At 54.6% G+C, this 23653-nt stretch overlaps 1 protein-coding gene across 19 annotated transcripts in view; it reads right to left on the bottom strand.

Annotated features, from left to right (window-relative positions):
- Nucleotides 1–23653, bottom strand: part of DOCK9 (dedicator of cytokinesis 9) — a 254379-nt gene that overhangs the window by 115689 nt on the left and 115037 nt on the right. For all 19 annotated transcript variants that reach the window (XM_056108397.1, XM_056108448.1, XM_056108475.1 and 16 more), the window contains exons 2-5: nucleotides 21904–22020; nucleotides 7444–7533; nucleotides 3268–3350; nucleotides 683–752 (exon numbers count right to left, since the gene is read on the bottom strand). In XM_056108397.1, coding sequence (XP_055964372.1) covers nucleotides 683–752; nucleotides 3268–3350; nucleotides 7444–7533; nucleotides 21904–22020 — 360 coding nt within the window. The remainder of the gene's footprint in view (nucleotides 1–682; nucleotides 753–3267; nucleotides 3351–7443; nucleotides 7534–21903; nucleotides 22021–23653) is intronic.

The raw sequence follows: 23653 nt of genomic DNA, 5'->3' as shown, positions 1-23653 counted from the left end.
TAGGATCAGCACCAACTCTCAACTCGCTTTTTTTCTCTGTGGATGACCACGTACTGCCTCCGAAGCGGCTTTGAAAATAAATTTTGCTGCCTCCAGTCGGTACTGTTATTCTGAAGTGGTTGATGACAATTAAAAATATTTCTTTTCCCTGATTTTTCTAGGCTCACAGAGAGACATCCTAAACACTGAGTCAGGGAGCACAAGAAGTGCAGACAGGGGCTGGGGCTGAGTCTTTGAGGAGGTCGCCACGACTGACTCCGATTCCGACTCCAAGGGTCTGGTGACCCCACGCCCACTTCTCTGGCCATTCTCATGGCTCCAGGGGGCAGGGGAAAGGTCAGAAGGCTGGAGGCCCCAGGCTCCTCCCAAAGCCAACACAGACAAAACAGCCGTCTGAGATCTGGTCCCTGCCAACACCCTGCAAGATTTCCTGTTGGAAAACAACCCGCGGGGAAGGGCTCAGTAATCTTGATCGCTTTCAGCAGCGAAGCCGAATCTTATCCAGGCCTTTGAAGATGATCTCAGGACAAACAGACATGGGATGCCATTTTTCCGTCCCTCCCCCAACACAGGAGAGAAAACCCCTGTGCCGGCCCCAGCAACATTCCAACCCCTGCTCGGGCTTAAGGTACTCAATCTGCTTATCTGCCCAGGGGTCCCAGTCTGCCAGCGCCCACCCTACCTCATCCTTGTCGACCTCCTCGTCAACTTCGTAGACGTGCACCGGGAGCTTATCCAATTTGATGGCTTTGCTTGAAGAGAGAAGAAGCGAGTTGTATCCCTGCCTCACATGTGCACGTGGGCGTTGGACCAACGGAGAGCCAGCCCCCTGCTTCCCTGGGGCAGACGGGCCACCCCCCTGCTCTCTGGGGTGACGACCCTGACTCCCTACGACCCCGCACACTCTCTGGAAAAGGGGAGCAGGGCTGGCTGGGAGGTAGCCCAAAGCATCCTAAAACGGGAATGTTTGTACATCCTTGGAGGTTCGGAAGAGAAACTCTGAGGGGGCCGTTCCTAGGAGAGAAAATGCAATTGGGGGTGGGGTGGGGGGGTGGGAGTGTATTTAATGCACTCAGGACCCCTGGTGTGAGCAAAAATGGAGCTAGCAGGACCAGGACCATGACAGCGCTCAGCTCCCTTCTCTGCCTCCTCTCCTGGGGTTCCTGGGCCGGCGGTCTCTGACGCCTTCACGGCCTGTGGGGTGGCACTGGCCAGGGGCAAGGGCCCTGGGAGAGGCAGATATTAAAGTCCACTTCCTTTTGCTTGTTTTTTTTTTTTTCCTTTTTGGGGTCATACCCAGCGATGCACATGGGTTCCTCCTGGCTCTGAACTCAGAAATCACTCCTGGCGGTGCTCCGGGAATCATATGGGATGCTGGGAATTGAACCCGGGTTGGTTGCGTGCAAGGCAAATGCCCTACCCACTGTGCTATTGCTCCAGCTCTGTCCTTCTGCTTGTTAGTTTGGTATTTGGGCCACTCCGGGTTCTGCATTCAGGGGTCCTTCCCAGCAGGGCTGGGGAACCCAATGGGATGCAGAGGGAACCTTGGGTGGGCTGCACGCAAGGTAGAAGCCCCCACACCCTAGGCTCCGGCCAAGAACCTGTGTCCTTCATTGCCAAAGTCCCCCACACTCTGGGGCTCAGCTGGAAAAACTCATCACGGTGCAGAAATAAAGCACCGGCAGAACAAAGTGCATCGTCGAGTCCCTGACTGTCTCACATGGTTAATGACCCTGGAGCAGGGGGACATCAGGGACAGGACGGTCAGGGGAGAGAGGCCACCCAGGGCCAGTGGGGAGCACCAGGCAGGCGCTGAGGGATGTGGGAGGCCAAGGAGGAGCTCAGGGAGTGTGACTGGCTGAGGCTGTGCAGGGCCCGGGCAGCGGGAGGGAGGGGCAGAGTCAAGGAGCAGCTGGGCCACCCAGGAAGGAGGCAGCTCAGTGCGCCTGCCAGGGGTCCGACACGGGAAACAGCCAGGAACAGGGTCACACCAGGTCACGGTTATTCCTGAAATGTGACCAGTTATCTCTGCTTCCAAGTCTCAGAGCCAACTCCCTAGACACTGGCCCGAGGCCCCCCGTTTCTGGGCGGCACCTTGTCCCCAGGGCCCCGGGCAGTGGTCCCTGAGCCCGCTGACCTGCAGATAGCACGTGAGTGACACACGCTGGCTTTGGGAGTATCTGAAACAGCCTGAAGAGTTTAGGGCAGCACTCTTTAATTTACTTTTTTTGTTTGGTTGTTCCCAGGGTATGGATTGGGGGTTGGGGGGGTGCGCACAGTGGCAGAGATAAGGCATCACTCCTGGCAGTGCTCGGGGATCATATGGGATGCTGGGGATCAAGCCAGAGTGAGCTCATTCGAAGCAAGTGCCTTAATTCCTATACTAACGCACTGATCCAAATTTACTTAAAAAAAATTTTTTTTTATTCAATATATTTTTTTGGTATCTCAGTGTTTTTTTTTTTTGTTTTCCTTATTATTGTTTTTTTTTTTTTTGGAGGTGGGTGGGAAGAGAGTGCTACACCCGGTGGTGTTCAGGGGTTACTCCTGGCTCTGTGCTCAGGGCTCACTTCTAGCAGTGCTCAGGGCTCCCTATAGGGTGCTGGGGATCGAACTCAGGTCCTTCACACACAAGGCAAATGCCCACTCCACTGTGCTAATTATCACTTTAGCCCCTGAGTGTTTTGTCTTGTTTGTTTTTAAAGGTAAAACATGTTACGTTGTATCTTTCAATGCACTCACATTTATTTTTCTATTCCTCACTGAAAAAACAACTGTGGGCCAGAGTGATAGGACAGCAGGTCAGGCGCTTACTTCTCATGGGCTCGACCTGGATTCAATCCCCAGCACCCTATAGTTTCCCCGAGCTAACCAGGAGTGGTCCCTGAGCACAGAGCCAGGAGTAAACCTTGGGTACCCAGGGAACAAAAACAAAACACTCATTTGCTTTTTTATCAGTGGTACTAAACATAAATTAAAATCACTGGACCTAATTAAATCAGGTAAGCGCTTATTACTGCAGTCCTAACGCAAGTCCCACCCCTGCTCGTCGTAACAACCCCGTTGCTTAATAGTACCACCAGTCCAATCCGCTCTCAGTACCACCCGAGTCCATCTGAGCTGTAGTATCGAGGCCCTGCCAATGTCCTACCACCACTGGACCCCTGATGAACATTTGTTACGGAACCCAGAGGAGATGAGGACACCTCCCAGCTATAGCACGGCGAGACCGCAGGCCTTCCTGCTGTGCTATCATCCCGAACTCACTTTGGAAGCTGCCGGAACTCGCCGGAATAATCTTCATATTTGTAGCTCACCAGGAACCAGTCCGAGTTGTAGGTCTTGATGCACTGTGAGGAAGAGAGGGCACTTAGGAGAGCAGAGAGACAGGCTGAGAGAGATCAGGAGAAAGGTGGCCACGCGGTGGGTGCCCGCGCGGATACCCAGGCCACGTCTGCATGGGTCACCACCCACTCCCACCTGACACCGCATCACAGCCACCTTGGGGGCTGCCCAGTGCAGGGGATGATGGTGGGTGACCTCTTGGTCTGTGAGCAGATGTCACACCATGTGCCATTCCTGACTTCACACGCTTGTTCCTTCACAACCCTGTGGCCTTCTTCTCCAACGAGAACCTGAAAGCCATGTGTGGACAAGGGACCTGTTGATGGCACTGACCAATGTGGCCGTTAGCTCTGTGAGCCACAGGGCACAGATCTGCTCTCAGTTCTTCCCCTGCATGTGAGGGACACAGTGAGGTGACCAGGGGGAAGTGACCCCAGGACATCACATGTGTGTCTATGTGTGTATCCATGCATGTCTATGTGCGTGTTCATGTGTATCCATTCATGTGTGTCTGTGTGAACATATGTCCATGTGCATATGTGTGTTCATGTGTTTATCTGTGTCTATGTGTGTATCTGGGTGTGTATGTGTGTCTGTGTCTCTGTATGTCTCCACATAGGTATCCATGTGTGTCTGAGTGTCTCTGTGAGTGCCTATGTGGGTGTCAGTCTGTATCTATCTGTGTGTGTGTTCATATGTGTCTGTGTGTGTGTGCGTATGGAGCCTCTGCATGCCCTGTGTCTGTCACCCAGACTGACAGGAGCCCCTGAGAAGGGCACAGGGAAAGATAAGGCCAGAGAGGACCCAAATGAGGGGGAGTTCCAGGTTCAATTTCTGGCCCTGCCTGGTCCAAGCTGGGAGCAGCCCCTATACACCACTTGGCCTGGCCAAAACACCAGTAAAATGTACTTTCTTGTGAAAATAAAGAAATAACATAGCACTGGGGTTAAAGGTGCTTTACCTCCTGCATGCACCAGCCCTGAGCATGGGGCCAGGAGTCAAGCACCAGTGGCTATGAGCTGACACTAGCCCCATACAACAAACTTTAAAGAAATTAGCATAAAAGTACGTAATGAGTGCATGTGTTGAAGGCCCGCCTGCTCTGAGCTCCGGATTGTGTACATGTGAGATGCCCTCCACGGTGGCTCTCAGCAGTTACGAGAGCTGCAGAGACGCAAACCAGGCTCAGTGGCCCGAGTCACTCATCTAATACCCTCCCCACCCCGGCCCCGAGAACTTCCCGGGCGGACGAGCAGGACAGGGAAGGTGCCTGGCACGCCTCTGGGGATGTGACGAAGGGCTAATGCGCACAGTCGGGAACCAGAGTGGCGGCGCCTGGTGCTGGAGATGGGGGCGGACTGGGGGGTTTCGTGTGTGACAAGGCACAAGACTGCAGGATTCAATGAGAGTCAGAAGTTATGCTGAGTTCAGAGGTGTGTGTGTGTGTGTGTGTGTGTGTGTGTGACTTGCGACTGTGTGTATAAGTGAATGTCTGAGTGTGACTGTGAGTGTGAGTATGAGTGTATGTGTGTATGAGTTTTTGTGTGTATGAGTTGAGTGTGTGAGTATTAAATGTGTGTATGCATGACTGTGTGAGTGTAAATGTGTGTATGTATGAGTGTGTGTTAGTGAGTATGTTTGAGTGTGTGCGAGTGTGTGTATATTAGTGTCAGTGAGTTTCTGTGTATGAGTGTGTATACATGCGTGAGTGTGTGTGTATGAGTTTAAAACCATCAGGCCCTCTGTGGACAGAAAGAGGATGGTGAGAAACTCTGTCCAGTCCACCCTGCCAGGAGGGCCTCAAAGCACCTGGGTGATGTGGGCCCCCCTGCAAAGCGTGGCCTTGTAAGACATCCCCTACTTTCAGGACAGAACTGTGGGCAGAGCCCTCCAAGGCTGCAGCTTTAACAACAGCTGGGTGGGCCGGAGAGCTGGAGAGTGGGAAGGCACTTGCCTCACATGTGGCTGACTTGGGGTTGATCCCAAGAGCGCCCCCCCCCCGCCTCCATGTGGTCCCCTGAGCCTCCTCTGGAGTGATCCCTGGCACAAGTCAGTGGTTCTTGAGCACCCCTGGTGTGGCCTCAAAGAATTTTTTTCTTAAGGGAAAACTGAGTAAATAAGGCTCTCGCCACATGCTCTTAGGAAGAGGGTCGGCAACACTGAAAAAAGTTGTAAATATTTTTAAGACTTGAGGGACATTTTGCCTCTCTGGCAATGACTCGACCTAGAAACACAACTTGAGCGCTGACAAAGATTGTGACGTGGGATGAGATGAAGGTCAGGCTCTGTCCAGGGGCCCCAGGCAGCCCAGGACCTGCTTGGAAGTAAATATTTCAGATAAGACAGAAGTGCAGCTGGCTAATGTGTCTGGAATGAATGTTACTTGGTGCATAGCTAAGGAGTTCAGACATTACCTCTGCACAAGGGTGAGAGTGAATACTTAAAAAAAAAATTCAGGGGCTAAAGTGATAGCATAGTGGGTAGGGCGTTTGCCTTACCGGACCCTACCCGGGTTCGATCACCAGCATCCTATATGATCCCCAAGCATGGTTCCATGCCCATCATCACCTTTGCATCACCTTTGGTACTCAGAGCAGCACCAGGAGTACCTCCTTGAGCACTGCCAGCTATAACCCAAAAAGCAGAGAAGACCAGAGGGATAGTACAGAGGGTAGGGCTTTGCCTTGCAAGCGGCCAGCCTGGATTCAATCTCCGGCATCCCATATGGTCCTCCTGAGCACCACCAGGAGTAATTTCTGAGTGCAGAGCCAGGAGTAATCCCTGAGCATCACCGGGTATGACCCAAAAAGTAAAAACAAAAGGCCAAAAAGCAGAACAAAATTTTTTTTTAGACATTCTGAATTTGGTCAAATATCTCAACGGAAACTGAACATCCTATTTTAGTGGATCTCCGCTTACCAAAGCATCGATTCCTCCTCATAGGCAAACTGACTGGTGAACACAGGTAAATCTTCAGTTAGAAAAAGAACAGGTAAAAAATATCCTTTATTCCCTTATTTGTTTTTTTAATGAAAGAGCACTTCCAGAAACAAAATTAGAACAGCTCTTTAGTTCTAACCCAAGAGCACCTGGAAGAGAAGCCAACGCCCGAGGGTGGCTGGGGTGGGGATGGGAGTGGGGGTGAGGGTAGGGGTGGGAGGGGGGGCATGGGTGTGGAGAAGCAAATGCCTGGTGGCAGGGCTGGGGCAGGAGAAGCTAGCTTGCTTGCTTTTGCTTCCTTCCTTCCCTTTCCTTCCTTCCTTCCTTCCTTCCTTCCTTTTTTTCCTTTTTTTTTTTGTTGTTGTTTCTGTTTTTGGGTCACACCCAGCAAAGCTCAGCGGTTCCTCCTGGCTCTGCACTCAGGAATTACTCCTGGCGGTGCTCAGGGGACCATATGGGATGCTGGGAATCGAACCTGGGTTGGCCCCATGCAAGGCAAGCGCCCTCCGCGCTGTTGTATCCCTGCAGCGCTCCTAGAGGAACCAATCTACACGCAGTCACGGTTCCTTGGAGCACATCGAGACACGGTTCTATGTCCCGAGCACAGCGAGCAGCGGGCACTGACCAGGGAGGCTGCCATCTGCTTCCCAGCACCTGCTGCGCCATGAACACTGGACCCGTCTGGAACAGAAGCTCCCAGGGTAAACACGCGCGATGCCAGTGCCCACATGAATGGGCGCCTGAGGCCGTCAGACAGCGTCAATGAGGAGCCCAGCCAGCTGCGGGCTCAGCGCACTCACAGAGGCCCCTTATCCGAGATGCCCGCAGGATTCGTGTGTGCGCGTCCAGACAACCCAGTGAGCGTCTGTACAGGCTGCGACAGCTTCCTCAAGGGTGTCGCTGACACACCAGGAAAGGGCGTGTATATTTGTGTGTGTGTGTGTATGCATGTAAGTGTCTGTGTGTGCGTGTGTGTGTGGGTGCGTGAGTGCACATGTAAGTGTATGTAAGCGTGTGCGTGTGTGTTCATGTAAGTGCGTATGAGTGTGAGTGTGTATGCATGTGTGTGTGTGTGTGTGTGTGAGAATGTATGTGAATGTGTGGTAAGAAGGGGAAACCACCGAACCACAGGCGCATTAACATCCAAAGGCAAGTTACCTCTGTCACGAACAAGCTCTGAGCTTCCTCCTGCGCACTGGCGGGCACGGTGGAGCAGATGTACCGGCCCTGCCGCCTCAGAATGGCCGTCTGCAAAGGAAGCACAGGAAGGACACGGTTAGACCAGAAGGCGGGTGCCAGCCCCACGTCTGGGGCACCAGCCTCTGAGCCCTGGTTTCCTGCCCACCCGGGGGGACGGCCTTGGCCCTTCAGTCAAACTCCACAGCTCCTGGTGCCTGAGGGTCACAGACCTCTCCTGGCACTATAGATGAAGCCTCAGTTGGAAGTTGGGGACCCTCTGAGGTCGTCCATCCACTCCGCAAACAGGGCAGAAGCCCGGAACACTTTCTCCCCCACTGCTAGGGGTTGATCACACACACTCACACACTCACAACACATATTCACACAATTCCACTCCACAGCCTTTCATTTGCCTTGAGTGGGTGAGTACATGTGTGCACATGTGTGTATATGTATGCATGAGTGTGTGTGCATGCGTGTGTGAGTGCGTATGAGTGTGTGGGCATGTGTGAGTGTGTCAGTGTGTGTGTGCATGTACGTGTGTGTGTGAGATTGTGTGCATGAGTGTGTGTGTGCACACGCGTGTGTGTACACTGATATCATATAATTCTGACCCTTTCAACCATTTCCAAGCCCACAGCTCAGGGCATCTAGTCCCTCCTCTTGGCCTGGCAACTATCCGCCCATCCCTTCCTTGCCTCAAACATCATCTTGTTCATTGCCAAGTGCCTAAGAACAAGAAAACCTGGCAGGTAGGAGGTGCCCGTTGCCCTCATTAATGCTGTCTTGAGGGTGATTAGTGCCCCCCCCAGAGAAATAGCAGTGGGCTTCAGAGAGGGGCGCTGCAGACTGTCCCCTCAGACTAGCCCTGAGCACTGCCCGCATGCTGGTCACGGAGTTGGGATGCCGGGAAACCCCCTCCCACTCTTCCTGGCTCATGGCAGCAGCTCTCGGGGCTCTGGCTGGTGCATCTCTTCTTTTTCGGCTGGCAGGAGCCTGAACCCAGCCTGGGATCCCTCCCCTCCACCCCCCGCCCAGGGCTGATCTCTCTGCCAGCGCTATTTCTTGTGTCTGTATTCGCTCCACTTCGCCGACACACTCGTCTCTTCCTGTGCTGAAAAGGACTCTTCGTTCCTGTTTCAGACCCAGGATGATGCTCCCACATTGAGAGGAAGGGAAGGGAGAGCTCTGCTCTCAGGGGGGGGAGAACCATCCCCTCGATGAGTCTGCAGGAGGCCCTCCAGACCCGGGGCTTGGTTTCTGGGTGAATGACATAGCAGGGGTCCCACTGACACGCTGGCCCCCACAAAATGCCCCTGGGAGACCTGTGGGTCACCACGGAAGCACTTCAGAGCAGCACCGTGATGCTCGGGTCTCGTCAATGTTGGTCCAAGTCGGGGCTGATACTGGGAAAAACGAATTACTGAACGAAAGAAGACCTGCCTGTTCCATTCACTGTTTTCTTTCGGGTCGCCCAAGCCAAGTTGAAGGGGCTTCGGGTCACTTGGTCCAGTCACACAGGCCGCCAGTTCAGTGTCGGGTCACAGAAAAAAGTATTGGAGGCCATTGGGGCCCACTGAACAGTGCTCAGGGGATCCCGTGGGATCAGGAAATTAAACTGATATCCCCAGCCCGATGCACGTTTTTTAAAAAGGGTGTGTTTTGTAGCCTCACATTCCACAGCCTTATTTCAGTTTATTTGGGCCAACTGAGATTTGGGCCACACCGCCAGTGCTCTATACTCAGGGATTGCTCCTGGCAGTGCTCACAAATGCCAGTGCTCAGAGAGTATTTCTGGTTCTGTGCTCAGGGACTGTATTCAGTGCTGGAGATTTGAACGGTATGTTTGCCGTGTGCAAGCCAAGTGTCTTCAATGCTTGTCCTATTTCTCCAACCTCAAGATTAGTGGCTACTCCTGACTCTGTGCTCAGGGATCCCTCCTGGCCGGACAGGGATCAAACCTGGATCAGCCACATGAAGGAAGCATCCTAACCCCTGGGCTATCTCTCTGGCCCCTAAAAATACAATTTTTTTTTGCTTTTCTGGGTCACACCCGGTGGTGCACAGGGGTTACTCCTGGTTCTGCACGCAGGAATTACCCCTGGTGGTGCTCAGAGGACCACATGGGATGCTGGGAATCAAACCCGGGTCGGCTGCATGCAAGGCAAACGCCCTACCTGCTGTGCTACTGCTCCAGCCCTAAAAAACACTTTTAAGCTGTTAGGGCTGAGGTGTGGTGGAAGTGGTAGAGCACATTGTGTGTGCGTATGTGTGTGTGTGTGTGTGTGCGTGTGTTCTCTGGGGCTCTGTGTCCCCCCCTGCCTCCCCAACACCACAGGCTGAGGCCCTCCCCACACCCAGCAGCACCACCACAAACAGCACAGAGAGAATGGCCACGAAAAAACTCAGGTCAACAACTGGGGCCACTTCCACCCGTTTCCCATCAATAGGAAGAGAGACCGATTACAACATTTTCCCAGAGGAATTACCAACTCGAGCAAGTTTCCCTCTGTCACACTTTCCCAAACACCCCTGCAAGGTGAGAAAAATAATAGGAAACAGATTCTACATTTTTTGGGGGGGGATGGGAATCCTCATGGAATAGAGGCCCAATAGCACTCCCTTGAAAATGAAAGCAACTTTACTGCTGTTTCGGTTCTTCCCGAGCAGGAGAAACAAGTAGCACCTCCCTGTGGTCTGGCTGGCAGAAAATCACCCAGAGGGCATCTAGGTCTCCTGAGCACTGCTTGGGAGGTGCCCCTTATACCAAACCCCCTCAACAACAACAACCACCACCACAAAATAGACTCCTCGAAAATAAAATCCATTTCCTTAAAATGGGGTGGTCAGGGGCCAGAGAGGTAGAGCAGTGGGTAGGGCTCTGAGTGACACAGTTGACCCTGGCTTGATCTCCGGCACCCCATGGGGTGCCCCAAGCGGGCCAGGATTCAGCCTGGTGCACCACCAAGTGTGACCCCAAAACCAAAACCAAAATCAAACAAAACAAAGGGGCCGGGGCTAGGAGTGATAGCACAGCAGGTAGGGCGTTTGCCTTGCACGCGGCCGACCCAGGTTCGATTCCCAGCATCCCATATGGTCCCCTGAGCACCGCCAGGAGTAACTCCTGAGTGCAGAGCCGGGAGTAACCCCTGTGCATCACCGGGTGTGACCCAAAAAGCAAAAAAAAGGGGGCCACTTAAGTCAGCCGTGCGTGTCCCCCCGGCTGGCCTCAATGCTGCCTCGAGCCCCTTTTCTCTTGCACACAGCGTCGGCCGTGCTTGAGGTGGTCTCCTGCGGGTGACGAGCCTGCCCTGGAAGTGCTCGTGTCTCCTCCCCAAAGTGGGGCCTGCTCGGCCTCCCCTTCGGTGAGGGCTCATTTTCCCCAAGGGAATGAAGAGCAAGTAACACCATCTCCTTCTACAAGCGTTGCTCAACCTTTCTCCAACCCAGGCCCCTCTGACCTTGTTTCCTTCCCGTGTCCCCCCATCTTACTAGCTGGCCCCTAATTTGGTGCAGGACCCTCCCCCTTTTATGAAAATTCCACCTGTGGGCCCCTTGGGATTTCCTGGGGCCCAGGGGAAAAATGGAGTGAGACTCCACGGGAACCAGTGGCGTGCGCCTGTCTTCTCGGAAGCTGCCACCTCGTTCACAGTTGACCGCCCAGGTTTTGAGAAGAAGCTTAAGCCAGCCGGAAAGATGTCCCACCAGACACGGGGGGGCATCTGTCATGAAGGCAGAGGTAGATTGACGCACATTACTAGCACCAAGGCCCCCCACTCTTCCCTCTGCTCGGGTCCAGACTCACCAACCCCTTTCCTCATCACGTGCTTCCCTTCTTGACCTAACTGGAGAGCACGGACAGACGGGCAATCTATTCTGACCGATGATTAACTGGCCCACTCAATGCACTCTCCTAAGTGGGAGAAAGGTGGCCTTTCGCATAGGGCTTCCTGCTGCAAGCCCCTGGGTCTGGGTCCCGGGGCCCGGGCACCTCTGGCCAGACTCCCCAAACCTGTCTCTGCAAAGCTGAGATCTGACCCCCCCCCCCCATGGCTGACCTTGTGAACCACCCTCACAAGGTCCCATCCGAGATCTTGCCCATCTCCAACGCCACCATCCAAAACCTTCCCGCCAGCCTGAGTCCTTCCCCCATCAGATGGGTGCCCTCAGAGGGCTGGGGACAGGCCTTTCTATTTGTCCCTCTGGGCTAAGGACTCAATAAATGTTTAAGAATTGAATGGTCGGCTGGGGTTGGAGAGATAGCACAGCAGGTAGGGCATTTGCCTTGCACACGGCCGACCCGGGTTCAATTCCCAGCATCCCATATGGTCCCCTGAGCACCGCCAGGAGTAACTCCTGAGTGCAGAGCCAGGAGTAACCCCTGTGCATCACCAGGTGTGACCCAAAAAGCAAAAAAAAAAAAAAAAAAAAAGAATGAATGGTCAGTGGAGACAGAATAATCACCAATAATCCACCTGTTCCCTGCATACACGCTGTTTTTTATTATTACACAGAGTTCTCTAGCCCATTATGGAGACAGACTAAGGGCGCAGCTGGCATAAGTGAATGGTCAATTTTAACTTCTCTGGAGATTCTTATTTTCGGGGGCGCGGGGGATTAAAAGTCACATCCGGGTAATAGTCTGCTGAATGCCAAATCGATTCACATTACATTCTGTAGTTTTATTTGTCTGTCTCCTAACAGAGTCCAAATCAATAGCAGGAGATTCATGCACCACAAACACCAGAGACCTTCTCAAAAATGAAACTCGTTTTCTTTTTTCTGTTGTGGTATTTTCCCCGCTGCTTTCCTATCTGTCAGAAAATCTCATTCGTTTTAAAAGATGGACCCATATGTGCTTTATAATTGTCAATATCCAGACACTTAATGACAACGAACCCCAACCCCGGATATGGAAATCAGTGACTTCCCTCCTACCAAGAACGCTTAGTAGCTTTCTACATTTGCAAGGTAGGGCAAAGTATTTCACACAGTGCAGTGTGATAGGACCTGAAAATTAATCCCAAACTTAGCATCTCAGAGATCCACTGGGAGGAGAAGAATCTCACGGCACAAAATATGACTTAAGCATAAAAGAAAGACTTCTAACTACTCTCATAGCCCCTTATTTATTGGGGGGTTCAGAATGATTATCAAGATTAAACACTGGTCATCTCTGACCCACAGAAATCCTAAACTTACAAGAGTAACTGGGGAAAAAAAAAAACCTGGGGATGCCAAAGAAAGAGACATGAGTAGAATCTCTGCCCGACGCAGGACACAGGAATGCACGAGAACCCCAGGACACTCTTTAGGGGAGCTGGTTTGTTTTCACCAAACTGACACTGGCAGATACCATTGGTGGCACGCACTTGAACACACAGTGTCCACGTTTAACATATCAATGGAAGGGAACTGGGGAAAAGAGGTACAGACACAAAGAGAAACACTGATCTCTCTCTCCTAGCCTTGGAATAACACATTTTAACTTAAAAAGCGAACAAAACAAAACTGTTGCTTTCCTTTTAGTTGCAAGAATTCCACCCCACCCCAAAGTGGAATCACTTGAAATGGCTGAGAGTGACATGGGGGTGCGAGGTGCAGGGAAGCCCCCCACCCCCTGCCCCCCACCCCCAGCCAACTCTGTGCTCCGCCCCTGCCGTTCTGGCAGCGTCTCTCCCTGTGCATTCCACGAGGCCTTCCATGTGACCTACTGTCACCCTATTTCTGCAGCTTCGATCCCCACCCTTTTCTCCTCGTGACATCCTCCCCCCTGCCTGGCTGGGGCCCCGGCCCTCAGTGCCAGCCAACAGACCAGCACCGTGCCCTCACTGGAGCCTGGGTCCCCAGCCCCTGGTCCAAGCCTCCTGGCCACGGAAGTGCCTTATTGAAGGAAAAACATCTGAGAAAGGGTTTTGGAGAAAGAGCTGGGAGACCAAGGTCTTAGCCAAGCGTGGGCTCCTGACTAGCAGCGTCTGGGGGTTGGGGTGACCTTCCACGACTTTCCACGTCCCAGAAAAGAGCTTTCTAGGATCTCCAAGTTCGCTGCGTGGCTTACAAATCCCACAATTCTGCAAACACGGAGCTCTAAGCTCTCTCAAGATGCATCAGCCTCTGATCCCTACGAAGGGCTCTGAGGAATGAAAGCAACAAAACAAAACCCACATCCAGAACAGAGCGGAACTGTGCACGGCTGTGATCCGTCACCCTCTGAGCCCGCTCGGCGTTGTTTGTTTGCTCTGAATGAAAGGGACTGTTGGATTAAAACCAGGGAAGACTTGCCACAGCCACTTAACGGCGGCTGAGGCGGCCTGCGAAGGCGCTGCTGTGTCATCTGGGTTTTCCTAACCCTCACAGCAGCCTGCCAGCACTGGGCTGTTTAATGACTCGCTTTACAATGGGCATTAAATGCTAATAAAGCAAGTGGCTCCATAAAGCAGGTTCCTGGGGGCAGTGCAGGAGTGCAGGAGGTAAGGTGGATCCCCTGGGTGTTAAATTTTTATGTTATATGGCATTTTAATTAGAAGATGGAACAAAAGGCCGGCCTTCCCTGGGGGACACATGAACAGGGACTGGGGGGGAGTCACAGCAGCCACACCTTCGGCCCCTCGCAGGGAGCACAGGCTGGGCGAGTCCCAGCACAGAAGAAACCAAAGCATTGGCTACTCTGTGCCCCTTGTTTCTCGAGTGGCCTCGAGCCTAGCCACAGCCCTTCTCCACCAACCATGGAGACCCCGGGGGAACCGGAGGAGACCCTGACGAGGAGTGAGTGAGTTCCAGGTCCCTCAAGTCTCTCCCTGTCCCCTGGAGGCTGGTCTGGGCTGCAGAATCTCTCTGACTGGTTGCATCTGTCTCCAGACTCTCCTGCACATGCTTGAACCCAAATCTGGGGGCCAGAGGGATTTCTGCATGACAGACTAAACAAAGGGCATCCCAGAGGGTTTATCTGCCCCGTTCCAGAACAGCCAGACCAGAGCAGAGCCCCTGGGGGGAAATTAAGGGCAGAAAGCCCCAGGTCCGGGGGCTGGAGTGATACTACAGCAGGTAGGGTGTTTGCCTTACATGTGGCAGACCTGGGTTCAATCCCTGGCATCCCATATGGTCCCCACAGCACTGCCAGGAGTAATTCCTGAGTGCAGAGCCAGGAGTAACCCCTGAGCATTGCTAGGTATGACCCAAAAAGAAAAAAAAAAAAGAAAGCCCCAGGTCTTGGCACCCCGAGTGCTCCCAGCATCAGCATTCAGGCTCACGCGCACGGAACAGGCAGGAAGACGCAAGTGTGACCTGTCTCCTCAGCGTCTGTCCTGGTTCCCTAATAAGGCTGAGGGTGCGTGTGGGGAGGGGAAATTGTGGGGGGGGGGGGGGGGGGGGGGGTTCTGGTACCAGATGTGAAAGTCAGAACCTCATCTACTGAAGCTGTGTTTTACTGGGGGGAGAGAGTGCGGGGGGCCACACCAGCTGTCTCGGGGCTGACTCCTGGCTCCGTGCTTGAGGATCACCCATGGGAGGGCTCGGGAGACCCCAGACGGAGGTGCTGGGGATCAAACTGAGGGGGCGGTTGCTGCATGCAAGGCAGGAGCCCTTCCGTGCTGTGCTATCTCTCAGGCCCTAAGCATTATTTGTAAAGTGTCAAGAAGAAAAGTGAAAGAAAGGATTAAAGGAGGGGGAGAGGGAGAGAGAGAGAGAGAGAGAGAGAGAGAGAGAGAGAGAGAGAGAGAGAGAGAGAGAGAGAGAGAGAGAGAGAACACAGAACCAAGCGGGAAATGCCAACAGTGACAGAGGCATAGATGCAGCCAAGTCCTTTACTCGACACAAGCCCACCACAGCGGTGAAGTGTGCCCCTTCTTCCGGGACACTGTGCCCTGTGCATGTTTTACCCCCTGCAGTAACTTACGCTGTGGACCCAGCCCTTCCTGTGACGAGGCGTTTCCCTAAGCAGCTGTGGTCCTGGCCCCAGAGACCATCACCCATGGGACCTGATGCAGGGGTGGGGCGTGGAGTGTGACCACCACTCAGCTCTCAACAGAACGTGCCCCGCACAGGTCACTGCACTGAGAAACAAGGGGCACACCTCTGGACTTCAGTCACTCCCGCTGGGTTCTGTGCAGGTGGCCCAGACCTAGTGACCAACCACGGCCCCTAGAGATGCAAGCCACGGGGCAGGACACAGCTGCCCATGCCCCTCCAGACAGGAGCAGCCATCCTGGGGGTGGGGCAGGGAGGGTCAGTTACCCACTAGGGTGCCACCAAGTCACAGAGGGGGCACAACCCCATCACCTTCTGTTCCAAGGCTGCGCCCAAGCCCCCACACAACCCCCATCTTTAGAAAAGATGAAGCGGGTCAGAGCTGAGCACAGCGACCGGGTCTGTTGATGCCGCTCAGATGCTCCTTCTTGCCCCCCTGGAAACTCTCCTCTCCCCCCAGCTCAGGGTAACGGCCTGAACTGGAGCCACTTGGGTACCTACCGACCATCTTTTTAAGCACAGTGAGCTGAACTAGGACTTGCAATTAATTGTTCACAAGCATCAATAACACATAAGTAGATGTAGACAGGTAGGGATTTAGTTTCAGGTGTAAATAAGCTACAATTTAATTAAGGAGCGAATGAAACTGACAAGGCAATAAGAAGGATCAAATGTTTCTAAATTATATTATCCTCCTGCTACTTCTCTAAATGTGGGGGGGGGGCAGAGAGAAAGGAGAGAGGAGAGAGGGAGGGAGGGAGGGAGGGAGGGAGAGAGAGAGAGAGGGAGAGAGAGAGAGATCCATATGATCCCATTTGCTTGTGGAAACCAACAAAACGCAGAGTTCACAGATCCAGCGCAAAGATGGGTGGAAAGGCAGGGCTGAGAGTGGGGAAATACTGACAGCCAACGCAAGAGGAAGTGGGTCCCGGAGAGGAAGTGGGTCTGTGGGGTGCGGTGACAGTCAGGTTTGAGGGTTGCCGCAGAGAACTCTAGAGACCCTCCTGCCTTGGGGAGCCCGGTGACGGCGAGGCTGCAGGCAGCTGGCAGAGCAGCAACGCTATCGCCACAGGTAACATCTGGAACCCGAGAGAGCGGCTAGGGCTGGGGGAGGGACACCTGCCTTGCGTGCACCCAGGTTTGACCCTCGGTACCACGGGAACCCCTGACACTGCTGGGCATAGCGCTGGGGGCGCCCGGGGCCAGAGCTGCCCCTCACGGGCAGCCCAGGGCTCCATCAGGCCCGTGTCTGTGGGTCACCCTATGCTCAGCAGTAGCACTCAGGCCCCGACCGGGCCAACTGCCCACAGGCTGGGGGCGCCAGGGCCCGCAATGAGGCCTGGCCTCTAGGTCCCGTCCAAGCAGCCCGGGGGAGGGAGACACTCTGGAGTGGAGAGAGACGCCAGGAATGGCCACGGGGTGGGCGGGACTGAGGCCGGACCAGCAAGGCAAGGGGCAGGACAGGCTATGGCAGGCCCAGAGTGATAGACGGGCCTGGGCAGGAGCGAGGGGAAGAGAGAGGCCAGGAGGCAGTGGGCAGACAGCCACAGTGAGGGGCTCTGACCTGGCCCTGGCCTCGGGTCACTGGTCACCATGCAAGGACAGACCCCCGCGGAGGGGCAAGGTCGGAGCCCGGATGGGGACAGCAGTGTGGGTGCCCACTGGGACGTCCCCCTCCTCCCAAGGGCACTCGGCACCCGCTCCCCAGTCAGCCTCTCCTTCCAGGGGGACACGAGTCTCTCCCCGGCAGCAGAGCTCCATCCCTGCACCCCAGAACCTTGTCACCCAACAGTCACTGATAAGGCGAATCCTACCTCAACTCTTCCTCAGTCCATCCTCACCAAGTCCCCCAGGTCTGCTGCCCCCGATTCTCCTTGGAGGGAAAAGACCACCCTGGCTACCAACCCCCACAACTCCCCACCACACACTCTCTCCCTCTCTCACACACACACTCACACACGCATTCGCAAACACTCACACACTCTCACACACTCGCGCTATACTCTAACACACAGATAACTCGCACACTCACACACACATTCACACACATACACACACCCTCACACTCCCACATTCACACTCACACACATTCACACACACTCTCACACACACTGACACACTCTAACACACATAACACTCATCCACTCACACACATTTACACACATACACACTCTCACACTCCCACATTCACATACTCACAGATACACACTCTCACACTCACACTCACACTCTCACACACACTCTAACACAGATAACTCACACACTCACACACATTCACACACATACTCACACTCTCACACACACTGTCACACACACTTTCATACTCTCACATATACACTCACACACACTCACACACACACACACACGCCTCACTTCTTCCCACTCTCCCCGGCCCCCCTCCCTTTCCCCTTCCACCTTCCAGCCCCACTGTCACCCCATCTCTGCTGCCCACATCTGGCCACATGCAAGCCTCGGACCCAAGAGGCTCTCTCTCTCGTGCTCCTGGCCTCCCGGGCCCCCGTGGGCCACTCCTGTGGGCAGCCCCGGGCCCTCCACAGTCCTCGCTCCGCTCGCTGCTCTCAGTTGGACGCTGTCCGCATTTCCACCAGCCTTGGGCGCCTTCTCTGTCCCACCCAGAGCTCGTTGAGAACAAGGTCCCTTGGACTCTTAGTGATGCCCGGACACACCAGTCACTGGCCACCAACTTGAGAGCTAGTATCTTCCAAGGCAGAGCCCCTGACACCATTCACAGCCCTCACACCATCTCGTGAGGCAGAAGCCTGGGGCACGTCACCCAGGACAAGTGAAACGCAGCCCTCTTTGGCTCAGCTCTCCAGGCTCTGCATCTCGGCTGCTTCCATGTTTGTTTGGGGGCCATGCCTGGCTGTGCTCAGGGCTTGCTCCTGGCTCTGTGCTCAGCCAGGGATCACTCCTGGCAGTGTTGGGGGTGGAGGGTGGGGCCAGAAATCAAGCAGGGGCTGGCGACCTGTGAGCCAAGTACCCTGACCCTGATGCTATCCCTCAGGCTCAAGGTTTCTTCTTAAGAAACATGGTGATGTGGGGCTGGAGCGATAGCACAGAGGGGAGGGGAGGGTGTTTGCCTTGCATGCGACTGACCCGGGTTCAATCCCCAGCATCCCATATGGTCCCCCGAGCACCACCAGGAGTAATTCCTGAGTGCAGAGCCAGGAGTAACCCCTGTGCATCGCTGGATGTGACCCAAAAAGCAAAAAATATATATATATATAGATGATGATGATGATAATAATAATAATTTAAAAATGATGGTATGCCACCACTTTCTGCAAACGGCATTAGGTGAACTGGAATTAACAGCTCTCATCTCTAAAGCCTAACCGCTACCAACTCAGAAATAGTTTATCCAGATTGTTTGGGGCCTGTTTGATCCTAGACATGAACCAGTGTCGCAGAAACCTCCATGTTCACAGAAACAGTACGTGGCTAAATTCTGGCATTAAAACACTTCGAGGAATCTCTCCCAAGAATGCTTTTCAATAAAAAGCCCCAGTTTTACACTATATTTTTGGCAGCATACAATAAAAATTCAGGACAAAACATGAGGAAAAGCTTTTTTTTTTCCCTTTTCAAAAGGACAGATGGGAAATGAGCTCAGGGCACTCGGGGGGCCCTTTGTCAGGCCGGGCAGGGCTTCCGCTAAGGTTGGGGGCTCCCGGGTCACTATCGGTCCCTGGGGTGAGTACAGGAGGAAAAGAAACAGGAAAAACTCATCATCAGGATGTTGTTTGAGGGGGAAATGGGGAGCCACGCTTCTCCACACAATGCTGAGAACCCCCGAGGGCTCTCCCCAGTAAACATGCCCCTCAGTCAAAATTTCTAAGATTCTGGCTCTTCACCATCTCTGCTGTATCTCTGCATCCGTAAAACTTCTCTAACCTGACGCTGCCCGTTGGTCCCAGGATCCTCCAGCACAGCAGGCCGGGAGAAACTCCTTCATCCTGCCTCGGGGAGTAGCAGACCCGGAGACCCCGTTCTGTGGGGGTACACCCAATGCCCCACTTCTCTCCTGCACATAAACGCTGACCCCTGGTCCCTGGTACCAGACCACTAACATTTGTGAAATATAAATACATGCATATGTTGCCTTTGTCTGTTTTTTTTTCTGGGCCACACACTGGGGGTGCTCAGGGCTTATTCCTGGCTCTGCACTCACTCCTGGTGGTGCCAGGGGACCATAGGTGGTACCCGGGATCAAACCTAGGTCAGCGAGGTACGAGGCAAGCGCCCTCCCTGCTGTACTACCTCTCAGGCCCATATGTTGCCTTTTCCAGTTCTTTTGATTTTCTGTTACTATGGATACCGGTCACTATCTTGTTATCTTTTTTTCAGTCACTCACTTTATACGGGTGCAGACCTCAGTAAAGTACATGTCAAGCCCAGATAGATACAAGGCACACGTGACCCCTGGGAACACATAAAGCATCACCCAGAGACATAGCACAGGAGAGCCGTTAGCAGAGAAGGTACCAAGCACAGCTGCAACTACAACCTTGCATTCCAGGCTGTAAAGCTCTAAATAATGCAGTTCCTACAATTAACACGAGGAGAGCACATCCTTCGTGCTCGGGGCAACTTGTGATAACCTTCAGCTTCCAAGGAGCTTACAACAGGAAAGATATGTCAGCGCCAGTGGGATTTATAGCCGTCTAGTTTAACTCCTGTGTGAAGAAAGACAAAACTCACAAAGGCCACACCAGGAGGCTCCAGCCACGCGTCCTCTAAGAATGATTCTCCGGGGCAGAGCGATAGGACGGCGGGGAGGGTGTTTGCCTTTGCATTTGTGCCTGACCTGGGTTCAATCCCCAGCATCCCGTATGGTCCTCTGAACTCCTCCAGGAGTGACTCCTGAGTGCAGAGCCGGGTGTGACCCAAAAACCCGAAACAAAACAATAAAAAGAATGATTCTAGCACTGATGTTTCCAGAGCACACCTGGAGCCAGGGAGCAGGGGGCCAGCTCTGATGGCAGAGTGCTATGCCCACAGGCTTACCGTGCTCGTCAGAGAACCATCAGAGAAGAAGCACTTTCCCCACGTTTCTCTAACAAAGTACAGAAAGTGAACACTTGGGGACCAGAGCCATAGTACAGTGGGGAGGGCGTTTGCCTTGCACATGGCCGACCTGGGTTCGATCCCCAGCGTCCCCTCTGGTCCTCTGAGCTCCACCACGAGTGATCCCTGAGTGCAGAGCCAGGAGGAAGTCCTAAGCACTGCTGGGTATGACCCCCCCCCAAAAAAAAAAAACCAAAAAAGTGAGTAACTGTGAAAAGATTTGTCTTTGTTGTAAACTCTGAAGCCTGGTGGGCAAAGAGGCCTTCACGGGCCATAACCTAATCACGCTTCCCAACGGGGAGCTTTCTGGCTCGTCCTGGTCTCTGTCTGAAGGATCGAGTTAGACAGAATTAGATGGGGCATCCTCTCGTGCAACAGTTCCTAAGCGCCCGTTGTTTCACGGTACAGCAATGGAGTGTTTTTAAAAACAAAACAAGAGTGGATTAACAAAGCTGTTTTTTAAACAAAACCAAAGACACCTCAGAGGCCTAATCCACAGGAGGTGACACTGGGACAGTGAGGGAGCATGCGGCAGGACAGGAACACTCGAGCCACAGGAGCAAGGTGCCGGGAAGGGGAGGGGAGTGCCCGAGACCTCCAGGAAAGCAGGGGCCCCAAGCCGCCAGGAGCGGGGGTGGGGAGTCTCCCTGCCTCAGGGGCCCCAAGGCTGCAGCACACACTCAGCCGCAGGACGCCTCTGAGAGGCTGTGAGGTGCAGTCCGGAGGGTGGATCCGCCGGGTGCTAGGAGCACCCCGGGCCCCCCAGCCCTCCACTGCGAGTCCACACACAGCCCTCATTGCGGCGTATATTTCCTGGGGCTCACCCCACAAGGAGGCATGACGGGACTCCCACCCCCAGGCCTCGGACACATTCGCGCACGGCCTAAGGCCTGGATTCCTCTTCAAACAGGTCTTGAGAGGCCTGAGGTCCCTCAGGATGAGGCCCAGGCCGGAAGTGCTGCGGCTGAGGTGCAGAGAGGCAGGGCCAGGACTCCTGGACATCCTGCCCTTAGCGGCTCTCCTCTCACTTTTCCAAGTCCCCGTGAGGAAGCCAGCCATTTATAAATCTTAACCCATGCAAATTCTTCTAACGGTGCCAGAGAAATAACTCGGTGGGTGGGGCATTATCACTAACTCAGCCCTTGACCTGTCAGCACTGCTGGAAGCCCACCCCAAGCCCGGGGGTCAGGCACCCCCAACCCCACACACACACACCCAGGCACCCGGACAGAGGGCGCGGGGGCTCACCTAACACACACACACACACACACACACACACACACACACACAGAGGCGGGGCTCACCTGCACATGCACGCGCACACGCACACACACACACACACACACACACACACACATACACACACAGGCGGGGGGCAGGGCTCACCTGGAAGTCGTCGTAGGGGAAGAGCAGCATCTCCCGCAGGCAGTCATTGAGGATCTGCGTCTTCTTCTGCACGATGACATTCTCATAGTCCAGCGGCTCGATCAGCTTGGGCTTCGCCTGCGGGGCCATAAGAGAAGGCTGAGAGGTCGGGCAAGCTCTGCAGTGCGTGCTGCCCGCCAGCCCTGCCCACCCGCCCTGCACGGGACACAGAGGGGGCGGGATGGACACTGCTGCCAGCGCGGCCTGAGATGGGCACAGTGTTCCAGGCATAGCGCTCCCGAGGACCTGGCAGCCGGGGGAGCTTCCGGTCGGGCCGGAGCCCATCTTCGTCTCGCCTATGACTGACTCAGAGCTGCCCAGCCTTGGGGTCCGGCGCTTCCCCGCTGCCGCTAAAGACGTGGGGATGCTCGGGGGCCTTGAGGGCCCACCCAACAGTGTCCAGGATGGAAGCAGAGCCGGGCACATCCGCAAGCGCTGACCCCTGTCCGGTCTCCCCAATCCCAAAGCCCAGATATCTTTCTTCCACTCAAGCAAACACTGTCCCTTTGATTGGCCACACCAGAACAATGATCTGGGTCGTGACCGTGTGCTGGCAAATCCCACAGACACCGCAACTCCTGTGTTTCCCAGGGACCACCCACCCTGTGCGCTCATCAGAAGGTGCAGAGTCCGGGTGGAGGGGGCAGGTGTGGTGGTGAAAGGGTGAGGGACAGAGGGAGGGGGAGAGAGAGGGGGAGAGACTGGGGGAGAAAGAGTGGGAGGGGGAGGAAGAGGGAGAGAGGGGGGGGGGGGGAGAAGGGAGGCCTGACATAGCCCATCCTGTCCTCTTGGGTGCCCGGCACAGGGGACAAGTGAGGAACCTCAGGGTACCAAGTCCTCGGGGCAGACCTGCACTAAGCACAAGTGCAGCACAGGCTGGCCGGGCGGCCCCTTGGCAGTGGGGACCCTCTGCACCCCCCATCCTCAAAGCAAGGCGGCAGCTACACCTCCAGCCCCCAAGGGCACCGTGGTGGGTTGCTGGCCTGGTTAGCGGCACCCAAGAATGGCTCTTTTCTTCATGCCAAGGTTTGGGGTAGTTGGGAGAGGGTGGGAACTGCTCAACAGCCAAGCAGCCCAGAGGGCTCTGCACAAGAGTGGGCAGCGCCAGCTCTCGGCACCCCAACCCAGCCCCTGGCAACTTCTCCCATGCCACGGGACAAGCTCCTGCCCAGCTGCCCCGCTCTCCAGGACCTCAGCCTCGGATGGCTGGAGGCATCCATCATGCCAGTCCTTCCTGCCTTAGTCTGCCCCAACCCTGGCATCAGCCCCCAGGGGGTGGCGAGCAGGGCTGGCCGCCCTTCCCACCGAGAGTCAGAGGTGACACTGGCCGCTCGGCTGGTCTGAGGGTTTCTGTGGCGCTTATCTGCACAGCTACAAGCGACATGATAAGAGGCCGGAAACACAGGCAGCAGCAGACCCGGCCTAGAGGAGTGCGCCCCTCTGCACCTGCCAATCCCCCCCCTCTTAGAAGCCCCCCGCCCAGTTCATCAATCCAAACTTCCCGCCTCCGGGATCGACAAATGCTGAGTCCCAGTCTCGCGATGGACACAGCCAGGCACCCACAGGTTCCTAAAAGAGTTTCTGGCGAGTTCTTGGCTACGGGGGTGCGCCTTGCTCGAAAGCCTCAAGGCACCCTCACTCAGTGAGCACATGGGGCATCTGAGCACCCACAGATGTGGCCCCCAAGACCAGAACAAGCAACAAGAGATTC

Source organism: Sorex fumeus, unplaced genomic scaffold (genome assembly GCF_029834395.1).
Source record: "Sorex fumeus unplaced genomic scaffold, SorFum_2.1 ptg000008l, whole genome shotgun sequence".
Classification (NCBI taxonomy): domain Eukaryota; kingdom Metazoa; phylum Chordata; class Mammalia; order Eulipotyphla; family Soricidae; genus Sorex; species Sorex fumeus.
This window is presented reverse-complemented; position numbering and strand designations above follow the sequence as displayed.